General features: G+C 56.9%; 3 protein-coding genes across 5 annotated transcripts in view; 2 read left to right on the top strand and 1 right to left on the bottom strand.

Annotated features, from left to right (window-relative positions):
* Positions 1 to 3,320, top strand: part of CD81 (CD81 molecule) — a 30,536-nt gene extending 27,216 nt beyond the window's left edge. The window contains exons 5-8 of the mRNA XM_072639482.1: positions 43 to 147; positions 275 to 376; positions 736 to 822; positions 1,438 to 3,320. Of these exons, the coding sequence (XP_072495583.1) occupies positions 43 to 147; positions 275 to 376; positions 736 to 822; positions 1,438 to 1,500 (357 nt within the window). The 3' untranslated portion in view covers positions 1,501 to 3,320. The remainder of the gene's footprint in view (positions 1 to 42; positions 148 to 274; positions 377 to 735; positions 823 to 1,437) is intronic.
* A 1,432-nt stretch (positions 3,321 to 4,752) lies between these two features.
* On the top strand, positions 4,753 to 6,520 carry TSSC4 (tumor suppressing subtransferable candidate 4). The gene has a single exon (XM_072639478.1). The coding sequence runs from the start codon at positions 5,390 to 5,392 to the stop codon at positions 6,263 to 6,265; it is 876 nt and encodes a 291-aa protein (XP_072495579.1). The 5' UTR covers positions 4,753 to 5,389; the 3' UTR covers positions 6,266 to 6,520.
* A 4,605-nt stretch (positions 6,521 to 11,125) lies between these two features.
* Positions 11,126 to 13,660, bottom strand: part of TRPM5 (transient receptor potential cation channel subfamily M member 5) — a 47,720-nt gene continuing 45,185 nt past the window's right edge. For 2 of the 3 annotated variants that reach the window (XM_072639475.1, XM_072639477.1), the window contains 3 exons: positions 13,119 to 13,191; positions 12,876 to 12,966; positions 11,126 to 11,702 (listed from right to left, as the gene is read on the bottom strand). In XM_072639475.1, coding sequence (XP_072495576.1) covers positions 11,644 to 11,702; positions 12,876 to 12,966; positions 13,119 to 13,191 — 223 coding nt within the window. In that variant the 3' untranslated portion in view covers positions 11,126 to 11,643. The remainder of the gene's footprint in view (positions 11,703 to 12,875; positions 12,967 to 13,118; positions 13,192 to 13,660) is intronic. The other variant, XM_072639476.1, reaches the window with a different exon arrangement.

Raw genomic sequence — 13,660 nt, 5'->3', positions numbered from 1 at the left:
CAGGCCTGCCACCACCTGACCACCGATTACGCTTCTCTGCAGATCGCCAAGGATGTGAAGCAGTTCTATGACCAGGCCCTGAATAAGGCTGTGCTGGAGGACAACGCCAGTAATGCCAAGACTGTGGTGAAATCCTTCCACGAGACGGTGAGAGCTAGGAATGGGACAGGGCAGCAGGCTCTGCTTCCCCATGTGGATGGTGTGGGAGCGGTTGCCATGCTCCCTCTGAGGCCCCAGGCCTCGTGTCTGAATTCACTTCTGTCTTCTCTTACAGCTGGGCTGCTGCGGCTCTGATACGCTAACCTCCTTAATCACGGCTGCCGCCAGAAGCGAGCTGTGCCCTAGTGGAAGCAACGTTCTCACCATGCCCTTTAAGGTAAGGCCAGGCCGAGGGCAGATGGAGATGCTGGCTGCCTGTGTAGGGAGCCAGGTATGAGCCGGCCTGGTTGGGCCAGTGCTGGCCAAGGTCTGTGCTTGGGGATCTCAGGGTGGGCTGTGTGGAGCATTGACCATGCCTCCTCTCTGTCCTGCCTGTGGGTGTGGGGGTCTCCCCACAGCGCTGTCTCTAAATCTGACTTTCCCTCGTGTCCGTGCTTTCTGTCTGCCATGTGCTTGGCCCGATTCTCTTGGCCCACCTCTGAAGGATGAGCAGATGGTGGGCAGTGCCTGGAACTCTGGGAGGGGTGGGGATGGGCAGGTGATGTTCATGCTGGTCACGGGGGCTCTTCTCTGCAGGCAAACTGTCACCAGAAGATAGATGAGCTCTTCTCAGGAAAGCTGTATCTGATTGGCATCGCTGCCATCGTGGTAGCAGTCATCATGGTGAGCGGGAAGGGAGCCCAAAGGGTGGCTCACCCTGAGGCCCTGCTCCATGGGCAGGCCCTGCTCCAGAGGCTGGCAGGGCAGCACTTGTAGATAAGCTGGATGATTGTTCATTGATGGTGGAATCCCAAGTCGATGGCAGTCCCCAAGGGCCTTTGCTTTCTCTAATTGAATCCATGACATGGACAGGAACAGATGACACCAATCTGGGGGTGGGGGAGAGGAGAAGTGCTAGCAATGAGCTGGGCAGCCTAGGATGGATACAAAGTCTGGCATTAAGGACCAAAAAGCTATGGGGCAGTTAGGCAGCTGTTGTCCAGAAAGAGATCTGGGGGGTCTGAATGGGCCACAAGCTCCACAAACGCTAATTTGATCTGGGGCTGCCTTGAGAGCAGGACGAGGGAGGGAGGTGATTGTTCCCCTATGCTTGGCCCCAGTCAGATCTCACCCAGAGGACAGTGATCATTTCTGGGGGCCGCATTTGCTAAGCTGTAGGGAGTCTGGAGGAGGGGTGACCAGGGTAGGCCCTGTGTCGCATGAGGAGCAGTTAGCCTGGATAAGGAGAGATGGGGAGGACGTAGCCCCATCTTTAACGCGCTCCCCCTTTCCCTGCAGATTTTTGAGATGATTCTCAGCATGGTCCTGTGTTGCGGTATTCGGAATAGCTCCGTGTACTGAGGACCGCCCCTGGGGCTGTTCTGAGGTGTGGGCAGGCAGGAGAGGAGCCCCGCAACTGTCGTCGAGTGACCAGGAGACGTCTGAGAGAAATCCAGAGAATTATGTATAGAAATGTCTCAGATATTACCGTGCAGTACTTATTAGCATTTTTACTTTGGAGGGTTGGGGCATGGGGGTGGGGGAGGGGATGTTTTTATTTTTGAAATAAAGTTACCAGACTCATTTCTGTGCCTCTGGCTACACCTAGGTCTTGTGTAGCCAGGGCCTTGGAGGGGGTCTCCTGGGCTGAGGCCACGGCTCAGTGGGGCCCTCCCGGGCATGGAGGTAGGGCAGGGGAGGAGGCCCTGCTGGTCCTGCCTTCTGAGTGGGGAAGGAGAGAGCCTTGGGAGGCACCCTCCCTCCTGCAGCTGCAGCCTTTTTTTTTTTTTTAACCAATCTGCATTCTTTTCTCCTGCATCTACTTTTCTCGAGCATTTCTGACGTTCTCACACTTTCTGGCCTTGTATGTCTGACTTTGGCCCCTTAGACCATAACTTGGCTGTCCAAGACAGGCCCAAACCAGCTCACTTCAATAAAAAGGAAAGAACATCCAGACTGGTGTGGACCCTTCCCTGTGAGCCCTGCTTGGCAGGAGACCCCCTGGGGCTGGGCAGGGGGTTCCGGAGGGGGCCTTCAGTTCTGAGGAAAATTGACCTGTCCTGTGGAGGCTGAGAGAGGCCTGGGCCAGCTGGCTCTCCTGCCCTCCCCAGAGTGGCCTGGGCTGAGGGGAGCTGTCTCTCACCCTCCTGGCAGTCAACACTGCCAATGGCCACCTTGGCCTGTGGACATAGAAGACCATCTTTGGCCACAAGGCTCGGTCCACTTCACCAGCACCCGGCTCTCCTGCCTGGGACTTCCCCCATGGTCCTGGGCTGTTCAGAGGGGAGGCCCCCCCAGAGTGGGCAATGGGAAGTGGGTGATTGAACCTTAGAAAGCCTTAAAGGAACACTACCCAGAATGCCCTATGTTGGGGGGAGGGGGCAGAGCTCCTGGGGCCTGTCTCTTCCATAGTGCACTGGCCATGCACGTATGTGTGCTTACATAGATGTTGCATGTACTCGAGTATGTTCTGGGCCCAGGCTTCATGTCTTTCCAGGACTTGTTATTTGGCCTAGAGGCAGCAGTCAGGCCTTGGAGTTCCGTGTTTATGTTCTGTGGGCAGCTGGGCATCCTGTGGGGCATTCCCATAGAAGGGAGCCTGGCTGGGCCAGGAGGTGTCTCATGTGACGTGTGGAAGGAGAGGCCTTTGACACCTGGGTTTAACCACCATCTCCCTGTCTCCTGGGCATCTGCCCAGGTCTGGAGCCCAGGCTCTAGGATGGACCGCCGGCCTGCACAGAGCAGCATGGCAGGAGGTGGGCACCATCCCAACTGCCGTGAGGCTGGGGGGTGTCCTGGGCTACCTGCACGAAGAGGGAGATAAATCCCTCCAGCCTCCTGCCCCCAGGAGGAAGTGCCCCCCGGTTAGTTCAGTGCTGGCCCTGTACCCCAACCCTGGCCCCCAGAACCCTCCCCTGCCATCCCCAGGTGGCCCCAAAGACGGGGCTGGGAGGGCACTGACCGACAGAACCGCATGCCTCTCGTTGGCAGGAAGGAGCGCCTCTCACACCTCTCAGGCAGTCTCTGCTGCCTCTGCCCCAGCCTGGGAGCCCCACCCCCTCCCTGCTTCGCTCAGGGCCTCGGGGGGACAGCATGGCCTGAGGGTCCCCCCTTGTCCGTTTGCCTGTCTGCCCCACGCGGCCCCTTTTCAATCCATGTATCCAATAAAGCAAGTGCTCTGATCCGTGAATCTGCGGCTCTTTTTTGGGGGGCTCGGCCCGGCCGGCCTTCCTCTGACCGGCCCTGCGGCCACCTCCCACAGGACGCAGTGACCGCGGAGGGCTGAAGCCCCTTCCTGGGCTCCTGGAGTCCGGCCTCCCCGGGCAGCTCGGGGCGCCAGCGTCAGGAGGGCCGTCAAAGCTGACCCCAGACCTGTCCTAGCCGGGTGACCCTCCCGGCCTATGGCGAACCCCTCCAGCGTCTCTGCCAAGACAACCCCAGGCTCGGCCAGAAAGGGCCTTGGGGTCCAGGACCCCCATCTTACAGAGGTGGAAGCCGAGGCACGGAGGGCAGCTTTGCCAGCGGGGGCCACCCACGTACCCCTAAACACGAGCGCCCGGGGGCAAACTCCTCCAGACAGGGCCCCCAGAGGCGGGAGGGGGCCCTCGGGCACTAGAGCGAGGCCCGAAAGGGGTTGGGAAGGCTTTGAATGCCAGGGCCAGCTTGGGCAGGGAGCCCCAGGCCGGGCCGCCTGGAGCTGGAGAGGGGGCCCAGGATGGGAGCCAGGGTGGTCTGTGGGCCGCTCCCGGGGTCTAGGGCTGGCACGCAGTAGGTACTGGACGATGGAAGTACTAGAGCGGAAACCGGTCCCGGGGCCCCTCTTTCAGCACCCCGGGAAAGGACGCCTCTTCCCGCCCATCCCCCCAGGCTCCTCCAGGCTACGCAGGCCCCCACCCGGCGGCGGCGTCTGGGCAGGAAAGACGAGGCAACAATGTAGCGAGGAGCGGCCCTCCAGCCAATGGGGAGAGGGGAGCCTCGGCAAGTCCCGCCTCCTCCCCCCGCTCTCCCAGCCCCGCCCGGCCAGACAGGGGAGGGGGAGGGGGCCGAGCTGCGCGCGTTCCCGAGATGCCTACTGTGTGACGGGGTTGGCACGAAAGGCAGCAAATTGAATAAACAAGGACTCAGCCACCGGGGGCAAGGGCTCCTGTAGGGGGATGGGGCCTCGAATGCCCCATGAGCAAGGCGGGACATGGGTCCCCACCCTTCCTCGCTCCTCCGCGCAGCCCTGGGGCGGGGGTGGGGGCTGCCCCCTCCCAAGCCTGGCTGCGTCGCAGGGTGTGTGCTCTCGCCGGCTCCCCTCCCGACGCTCAGACGACGGGTGACGTCACTCGCAAAGGCGAAACATCCGGGTGGGCTCCCAGACTCCCCCCAGTCCCCACCCTCCCCCCAGACCTCAGTTTCCTCATTTGAAAACAAGAGCATCAGGAGTCACTCAGCCCCGCACTAGGTGGGGTGGCTTCTCCAGGGAGGAGGGAGGAAGGGAAGTGGGGAGGGCGGAACCTCCCTCCCCCCCGCCATATATATGCCTTCCGGGGCCCCGCACCACTAGGGCGTGCGGCGCTGGGAGGCTCCGGCAGGCGACGCTGTTACACGCCTCCACCCAGGCAGCGTCGCCACGCCCCTCACCGCCCTGCCCCGCGAGGCATTGTGAGCGTCCTCCGCTCATCCCACCCCCTCCCCCTTCAACCCACGCCGAAAAGCAGTTATCCGAAAAACCGCGCGAGGACAGGCCTTCCGGGAGGCCACGGCGCAGGCGCGAGATCCCGGCCTCATTCTCAGAAGGTCACGTGCAGAGGTTTTCTTCGGCGCGCTCGGTCCCCTGACTGTGACGTCATCGCGTTGCATTGTGGGGGTTGTCGTTTTCTTTTGGCCTAGCCTCCTGCCACGATGGAGTGCGGGGACTCGGCTTCCCAGAAAGCCGTGCGGGCGGGAGGCGGGGCCGTCTCATCTTCGAGGCCCAAGATGGTGACTACCGTTCCGGGGAGCTTCGCTCTACCCGAGGCAGGTCTCGGGGTTTGGGCCCAGGTCGGCGCAGCCCCGCCTCGGCGTCCCCCTCTGTGAGAGGTGGGGCTGGGAGCAGTGACCCCGAGTCCCAGTTTCTGCCCCTCCCCCATGACTGACCCTGCTTGGGGCTTCCGTTCCCAGCCTCAGTTTCCCCGTCTGCGCAGACTCTGACCCCCCGGCCTCCCCGGCCCCCGCACTACGGCCTGGGGACATTGAGGCCAGGCGCCAGCCCCCGTGGAGCCGGGCCATGGCGGACAGAGGCGGGGGCGATGCCTGGCCAGGGCCACCCGACTGCGAAGTCACCTCGGACACGGGCTCGCTCAGCGACTCGGACTCGGACTGGGACGGGCAGGAGGCCGGGCTGTCCCCGGGGGAGCCGCCGTGCCTGGAGGAGGCAGCGGCCTCGGAGGACGACGAGCCCCCCGCCGAGCCCCCGCAGGCCCCCGAGGGCCCCGTGCGCCCCTTCCACCTGCGGGGCATGAGCCCCACCTTCTCGCTGCGCAGCCGCAGCATATTTGAGGGCCTGGAGGGGGCGGCTCGGGCCCCCGCCCCCGGGACCCCCGCGGAGGCCGACCCCGACCCTTTCAAGCGGCCCCTGCCCCGCCCCGGGCCTGCCAGGCCCGGCCCCAGCCCGGTCCCCGACTACGTGACCCATCCTGAGCGCTGGACCAAGTACAGCCTGGAGGACGTCCCCGAGGGCAGCGACCGCAGCAACCGCGCCGTGGCCCTCGAGCTCCTGGGGGACCTGAAGAGGAGGGCAGGCGGCCAGAGCTCCGCGCCCCCAGAAAGCTGCGCCCCCTCCTTCAACCAGGACCCCTCGAGCCGCGGGGCCGGCAGGATCGTGTTCACCAAGCCGGCCAAGGCCGGCGAGCGCAAGCGGCCGCAGTGGAGGGAGCCCGGGGAGGAGCTGGTGGCGCTGGGCCACCTGGGCTCGGGCGGGGGCCCCGACGGCGAGGGCGACGGCGAGGAGCCCCCGAGGACGCCGGCGGAGCCCCAGGAGGCCGACATGCGGGAGGACGGGGCGGGCCCCGCCGGGGCCGTGGGCTTCCACGGCAGCAAGAAGAGGAGCAGGGAGCACCTGCGGCTGAAGGGGCCGGCGGAGGAGGAGAGCGAGGAGCCCTGAGCGCGGCCCTGCAGCCTACCCAGCGCCCTTGGTGCCCCGGAGCTCGCCACCCCGCATGGAAGACCTGCCCGGGGCAGCTTGGCCGGCCGCCCCATCCCCCCACGCCCTCCGGTGTGGTTGGGGAAGGCGTCATGGGGTGGTAACCAGCGGAAGGGAGCGTGCCCTCCTGCTGGCACTGGTGGCCCTGACCACACCAGGCGCCCAACCCCGCTGACTTGGTTTGACCTTGTGAAGACAATAAAGGGTTTCCCTGAAGTCTGAGCCTCCCGGGTGTCTCCCTGCCTGCCCACCTGGCCGCTGGGCCCACCCACTTTACCCTGAGGTACAGACCTCTGCCACTTTCCTTACGTCTGGGCTCCCTAGTTTGTCCTGGGTTGATGGCACAGGGATAGAAGGTACCCTTAGCACTGGCATTGGGGTTCACCCAGGACTCGGAGCATCCCTCTCTATTCCCAAAATAAGGAGATCCCTGCCCTCCACGAGTGTGGCCCCAGGCAGGTGTTTCCCCGAAGGGGACTTTGGGCCTGTCTTGGACCCAGATGCTGGGCAGCTACCTGCGATGGAGCGAAAGAGGGACTGGTTGTGGGATAGGCCATGGTGCTTTTGATTGGCCACCCGCCACCCTCCACCCTCCTGTCTCTCCCCCAACACACACTTTGCACTTTCAGGGTCCTTGAAACCCAGAGAGAAGGTCTGCTCTCTGAGTAAATCCCTGACTCATGGGGCCAGGGTTTCCTGCCACTTGGTCAGTGAATATTAGCCCATCCCTGTTGTGCTCCCAGCTCCAGGCAGTCAGTGCCCAGGGCCTCCAGTCGAGCAAGAGGGAGAGGGGAGAAAGACCACTAGAGGCAGGCAGGTAGGGCCTGGTTTTCTGAGGCCCCAGTATCTGCTGCCCTGCATAGGCCTTTCCTTGCCTTCTGGGACTTGTGTTTCTACAGTCTTGGAGCTGGACAGGCCAACAAGGCCAGCTCTTACGGACCAAGGATTTTCTGACAATTGGTTACCCACCCTTTACTTAAAGGCCCCCAATGGGGAGCCTACTGTCCCCAGTGATTGCATACCTACCTTCCCCCTGACCCCAGTCTTCATTGAGTGCTAGAGGGTAGTCCAGCCCCCTCATCTTACAGAAGAGGAAACAAGCATAGAGGGAAGGTCTTGGCACCTGGGATGGTCCAGGATCTCCATCCCCACTCCAGTGGGGTGTTCCAGTGTGCCACCTGGCTCCAGGTGTGGGTGTGGGAGCTGCCAGTGCTGGCAGCTGGGCTGGAGCAAGCACATTGTTAGCTAGGGCTCAGTGCCATGGCTCACTTGAAGGGGACTGGGCCTGGGCCAATTCCATTATTGATGAACATCCTAAAGGGTTGTAATCCCATTAGTGCAGGTTCTCCAAGGAGTTGGAGGAGGAAGGCCAGGGGTGCTAAGCATGAAAGTGAGTCAGCTTTGCCAATTGCCTTCCTGGCACTGTGCCTTCTGGTGAGGGAGGGCTCCAGCCAATCAGGAGCAGGGGCTGGGGGGTGGATTTCCCAGAAATTCAATTTAATCAAGGGGCATTAATCCAAAAGCTGTCTGGGAGGGACAGCGTAGAGAGTGGGGCTGCCAGCCTCTCCAGGATGGCAATCAGGCTGATGGCCCTGAAGGCTCAGACCCTCATTTCTCAGGACAGTTGGGCAGGGTATTGGGGAGGAGGCAGTGCTCTGGAAGGAAATGAGTCTGGTTTGAACTTGTTTTCCAGGAAAGGATGGAATGACTCCTGTGGCTAGCACCCACAGTGTATAAGCATGCTTTGGGGGTACAGAAGTTATATGGCCCCTGATCTTGGGGAGTTTATCATCTGTGTTGGAGGTGGGGGCAGAGAATACCAAACCAAGGGGGTTCAGAATTTTATTATCCTTAAAAAATCTCATTTGATTTTCTTAACACCTTGATTTGCCTGCCCCTTGGAGCAACAGGGTCCTTGTGCTAGAGGGACATGAGCAAGTGAACCTAAGGAGGTTTAAGTTTTAGCAAGGAGGCTGGGGGTGAGCAATCATGCCACATACCACCTCTGCGGGCAGTCTTGAACACCAAGAAGTCACAGGGAGGCTTGAAGGCAGAGACACATTGGGGGCTTTCTGGGAATTCTGGGGTGCAAGCCCACAGGTTCTGAATACCTGAATCTGCCCTGGGGGAGAATCAATAGGCTTTGCCTTGGGGGTGGAGACCAGATTCAAAGAAGCAGACCCATTATGTAGGCAGTGTTCTCAGGTTTTGACTAATTCAGTGAATGGAGAGAATCAGGTTTTCTAGTTGCCATCATATGAGTGGACTTCAGGTGACCCTTCCAGCCCAGAAAGGCTGCTGTCAGAGGAAGGGCACTGAGGGCTAGGGAGCATTAGGACTAAGCAGAATTGAGAGGCAAGAGTGTTTCCCATCACTGAACTATTTGGGCCCTCAGGTCACCCGAAATGGAGTGTTGTATGGGTCCCTTCATATCTCCCAATCCATCACTTTCTCAGAACTCTGTGACATTATGAATGACCAGTGGCTGTCCAGCCTCTGCCAGACAATATGGAGGGATCTCATTACCATCACAGCCTGGTGGGGAAGTTTCCCTCCCTCCATCAAGGCCATCTCTGGGATTTCTTTGTTGTCAGTTCTGTCTTTCAAGGTCAAGGAGAGGAAGTTAAAAATGGATAGAATTTGGGGAGTTCAGAGGGACCTTGGGGGCTGTGTAGTTCAGCTCATACTGAAAAGTAATCCTATGTATAATATTTCAGCCGAGCTCTATTTGTCCATCTCTTTGTAGAGCTCCAGTCTTAAATCTCTATCCACTAGATATCTCCAAATACATATTCCACAGACATTTCAATTCAACATGTCCAAAACCAAACTCATTATCTTTCCCCCTGAAGGCTCCCCATGCTCCTACCTTGCCTATCTCGATTTGTCCCAAATTTTCAAAGAGGACCAAGACATCACAGGGTCATGTCTTGCCTTGAGTATGAATTGGATTTAAGTGAGGCAGAATTGCACAGTCATCAGCCTCACTGTTCCTGAGTCATTGAAGTCCAATAGCACGACAGGTCAGGACAACTAGCAGTGGCCCAGGATGCAGTGGATGACCTTGGCATCTTCAGTATCTGGGGGAGCTCTAAGTGCTCTACAATGCCTGCTTAATGGCCCTTGGAACAAATTGTTCTCATCCACCCATTCAGCTGAGGGAAGTCTTCAGAGACTTAGGGTCTATGGGGTGTTGAAGGAGCACCAGCACCTCTGGTGTGAGGGCTTGCCATGTCATTTTCAGGGCTACTCATCCACCTTTGTGGTTCACCTTTTACCCAACTCTCACCTGTGGCTCCAAAAAGCCATAGCATGTGCTGTGGCCACACCACAAGAAAAATATCTTAGCAAACAGGCTAAACCAACTGGCCTCAAACCTGTCAGTAAGTTAGGGAGAATTTCTACCTTCACTGTTATTGTGGAGGGCAACACCACCCTTTCCCCCCTTAGACACGTAACCCAGGAGTCCTCCTGGACTGCTCACTGTCTCTCACCTCCCATGTCCAATATGGTTCCAAGGTCTGTCGATTTTACCTCTGCAGAATCTCTGGTAGATTTCACTTCTTCCACATCTCTGGTACATTTCACCTTTGCAGAATCTCTTGTAGATTTCACTTCTGAGTACCTCTGGTAGATTTCACCTCTGCAGCATCTTTTGTTGATTTCACCCCCTGCAACATTTCTGGGACACACCCCCTTTTCTTTTCTGACACTGCCCTGGTGCAGAGCCTCATCACCTCATGCCTGGACTGTTGCAATAGCTGCTTGGGGTGGGTAGGGGGAGTCTGCCTGCCTTAAGTCTGTCCCCACTTCAGTCCATCCTTTATTCAGCCACTAACATGATTTTCCTAAAGGCCAGGTCTGACCATGTCACTCCCCTACTCAGTGAACTCCAATGGCTCTCTATTACCTTCTGGATCTAACATTTGGCCTTCAAAACCCCTCACAATGCACCCCCTCCTACTTCCATCTTGCTCCCAAACGTGTTCAGTTCAACAACACCAGCCTCTTGGCTGTTCTTCCAACTCCAGGTATTTTCATGGGCTGTCCCTCTTCGCTACAACTGAAATTTTCTTTCTTTGCTTACCAGACTTAATAAGTATGAGTGGAAATGAGGCACCTCTAACTCCTTCTAGTCTCAACTAAAACCCCATCTTTTCCAAGAAGCCTTCCCTGACCACCATTCCACCTTAATGTTAGTGCTTCCCCTCCAGTAATGATCTCCAATTCATCCTTGGGTCTGTAAGTTCTTTGTGCATAGTTATTGTCATGTTCTCTTTCCTATTAGAGTATAAACTGTGTATCCCTTGTGTTCAGCATCTGCCTGGCACACAGTAGGTGTTTAATATATATTGACTTGACCTGATTTGGCAAGTGGTCATTTAGCCTCTACTTAAAGACTTCCAGTGAAGGAAGGAAAGCCTATAATCTTTTAGGCAGCCCAGTGTAAATTGGGACATCTTTTTCTTAGCAAATCCCTCCTGAGTTTTTCCAGAGGTCTTATGCCTTTTGCCTATGACAAGGCTTCAGATACCCAAAGGCAGCTTTTGTTTCCCCACTAAGTCTTCTCATCTGAGGCCTCTGTCAGACCCTCAGTTACAAGCAGTTGCTTGGGATGGAGGAGAAGTAGAGGATAGCTAGGGACCTCCTAGAAAAGTGGGCTGTAGAGGTGGGAAGAGCTAAGACCTGGGGCCCCAAAACCTGCTTGTGGGAAGACTAAGCTGGAATGTGGATGTGGGGACAAAGCTACAAAGGCTGATACTTCAAGGTCTAAGCAGAGAGGGGCTAACCAAGGGCTACAGGTCCTGGATAGATGAAAAGAAACACCCTGGGAAAGATGTGCTGTGTGGCCAAGGGTTCACGAAGTTTAGTGTAGACAGAAAAAAAAAACAAGAAAGCTCAGGAGAGAAGCAAACTGGGCCATTTTGCTATTTCCCTTTGAAATTTAATATACATTTTAAACAACTGTGCCTCAGAAGATCATGACTTCAGATATAATCCTTTTTTCCTCTTTGAACGCTGAAATACTCATGTTTGTTGATGAAGTTCTTAATACAAAGCAAGTTAATTTTTAAAAGAGAAAAAAAGAAAGGTATCAGTAAGTTTGATAGCAATTGCTAAAAGCCAGGGAGTGACGGGCAGTTCAGGGCCCCAACTGAACACCTGCATGGGACCTGTCATCTCTCTTGTCCCTGGTACTTTGTCTGGAACTGCCCACTCACTGACCCTGCTCATGAAGCCTGACGAGCAAAGACAAAACTTCTAGATATGAAAAGTCACAGGCTGGAGAAACTGCCATCTCCATACCTCAAAATATGCCAGCTGTGGCCACAGGAACATCAAGGGCTGGGAAACTCTTCTTGGAGAGGAATTCGCCTTCCTCCTCCACCGCCATTACCTAGGGGGACAGCATGGAGGGGAAAGGTGGAATTTGGAGTGTGAGGACTTTGGGTTGAGTCCCATATCAGGGCTCGGTAGCTGTATGACCTGGTAAATGGCATGTGCTAAATAAATCTTTGGTTAGGTTAGCCACTTAACTCTCCTTGTCCTCAGTTCCCTTATCTGTGAAATGGGAGCAGTGCCATTTACTCCCAGACTGGTTGAAAGGGCTTTGCAGAAATTGGAGGTGGTGACAGTGGGAGAGTCTTCCCTGGAGGGAGGGGGATGAATGAGATGCCCTCCAGAGAGCCCAGCCAGGCAGAGACCTCTGAGGAGCAGCTTCCCTCTTGCTACAGCCTGAGATCTTGTGTCTCCCCAGGGGCTGGCCACTAGGTGTTTGGGTACAAAGTCCCCTGGTCAGGTGGGTCCAGAACAGAAGCAGAGGACCACCCCAGCTGCCTCTGCCCTTGGGAGGTGGGCAGCACTTCTGGTTTTGGAGCCCCTGGTGGCTTTGTCTCCTGACCGTGATGACTACGCTTCTGTCCCTAGGCTTTGTATATGTTTTCTCCCTCCAGTAAGAGAGCATGTCCAAGGTACTTTCTGGGCTGAGCTCAGGGCATTGGGAAGACCAAATTCTGGCCAAGACAGCGGAGAATCCTAAAAGACCAGAACTGAAAGGTACCTTAAAAAAGGTACCTTTTGCAGGGGAGAAATTGAGACCCAGACAGGAGAAGGAAGTGAAGATCTCAGAGGTAATGACCTTAGAGCCCTTTCATGCCCAGGTGCCTTATGGTCTTTGCCAAGAAAACCCCAAATGATGCCACAAAGAGTTGGATGTGACTGAACAACAACAAGGGAGACACTGTCCCACTGAGGAGAAGGAAGGGCCTTTCCTGAGGCCACCCTTTAAGCTGGCATTAGAAGCAAGATCAAGTATTTCCTGACTTCCCTTCATGCCAGGTAAGCCATAGGCTCTGCATCTCTTAGCTGAGGTGAAAACTCTCTAGCCCTGTGCTCAGTGGCCACACTCCTCTCCTCTCTGCCCGCCTGGGCACCGATGGCGAGGCCTCCTCCCTGCCAGTGGCCAGCCCCAACATCCCCACCAGACAGAAGAGGAAACAGAGGGGAGAAGACTATCCCAAGGTCACATAATGTATCAGTAGCAGGCAGGACCCTGTTCCCTCAGCCTTACTTGCATAGTTTTGTGGTGGTTGGTGCTCCATGGAACTGGCTTGGATCAGCCTGTCTGCCATGGTGGACAGGACAACTGTGCAGTAATTGATCTGAAATACAAAATGGATGGTCCCCTCTTGTGCTGGCTGGAAGCCCTTCCCTGTCCTCCTGCGCCTGAGCCCTCTGCTCAAAGCTGACCGCCTCCCCTCCCCACCTCCCACACACAGGAGAGAAAAAACCAGGGGCCAGATTGGATCTTTACTTGTGACTCCAGGACTCGAATGCGCTTTTCCTGTTCTCTCAGGCCTGCCATGTGTTGGCTGATGAGATCCACCCTATGAAAAAGTGCAGATACATTTCTGGGAGCTGAATGGAGAGGACCTTCCCTGGAGAGGTTTCCAGTCCCCTGCCAGGCCAGTGAGGGGGAGATTCACAGCTGGAAGAGCCCTCCTTATCTTACGGCAGATAAACTGAGGCTCAGCAAGGGGAAGGGTCTTCTGAATCAAGTCTGTCACCTTCTGCAGAATGGTCTCTGAAGCTGAAGCACCCTCTGCCTAAGCAGAATCTCCCTCCATGCACTTCTGGGCTCCTTTGGGCACTTTCTGACCCCCAGAGACACTGTGGTAAGATGCTGACTGCCACTCCACTTTGAACCTCAGTTTCCATCCATATAAAAGGGATGAGATGGTTTCTAAAGGTTTTGGCAGTCGTGATGGGCCATGAGCATCTCTGGGGACCTGAGCCACGGGCCTGAGTTAGCTTTGGGATGGGCCTCTCAGATCTTGGGAGCTGCCAGCCTTTGAC

The sequence above is a fragment of the Notamacropus eugenii genome, chromosome 2 (assembly GCF_028372415.1).
Source record: "Notamacropus eugenii isolate mMacEug1 chromosome 2, mMacEug1.pri_v2, whole genome shotgun sequence".
Lineage (NCBI taxonomy): Eukaryota > Metazoa > Chordata > Mammalia > Diprotodontia > Macropodidae > Notamacropus > Notamacropus eugenii.
The sequence above is the reverse complement of the archived record's forward strand: the minus strand, read 5'-3'. Positions and strand labels throughout refer to the sequence as shown.

Excerpts from the sequence above, each read along its gene's own strand:
- TSSC4 (XM_072639478.1), top strand. The coding sequence starts at position 5,390 with ATGGCGGACAGAGGCGGGGGCGATGCCTGGCCAGGGCCACCCGACTGC.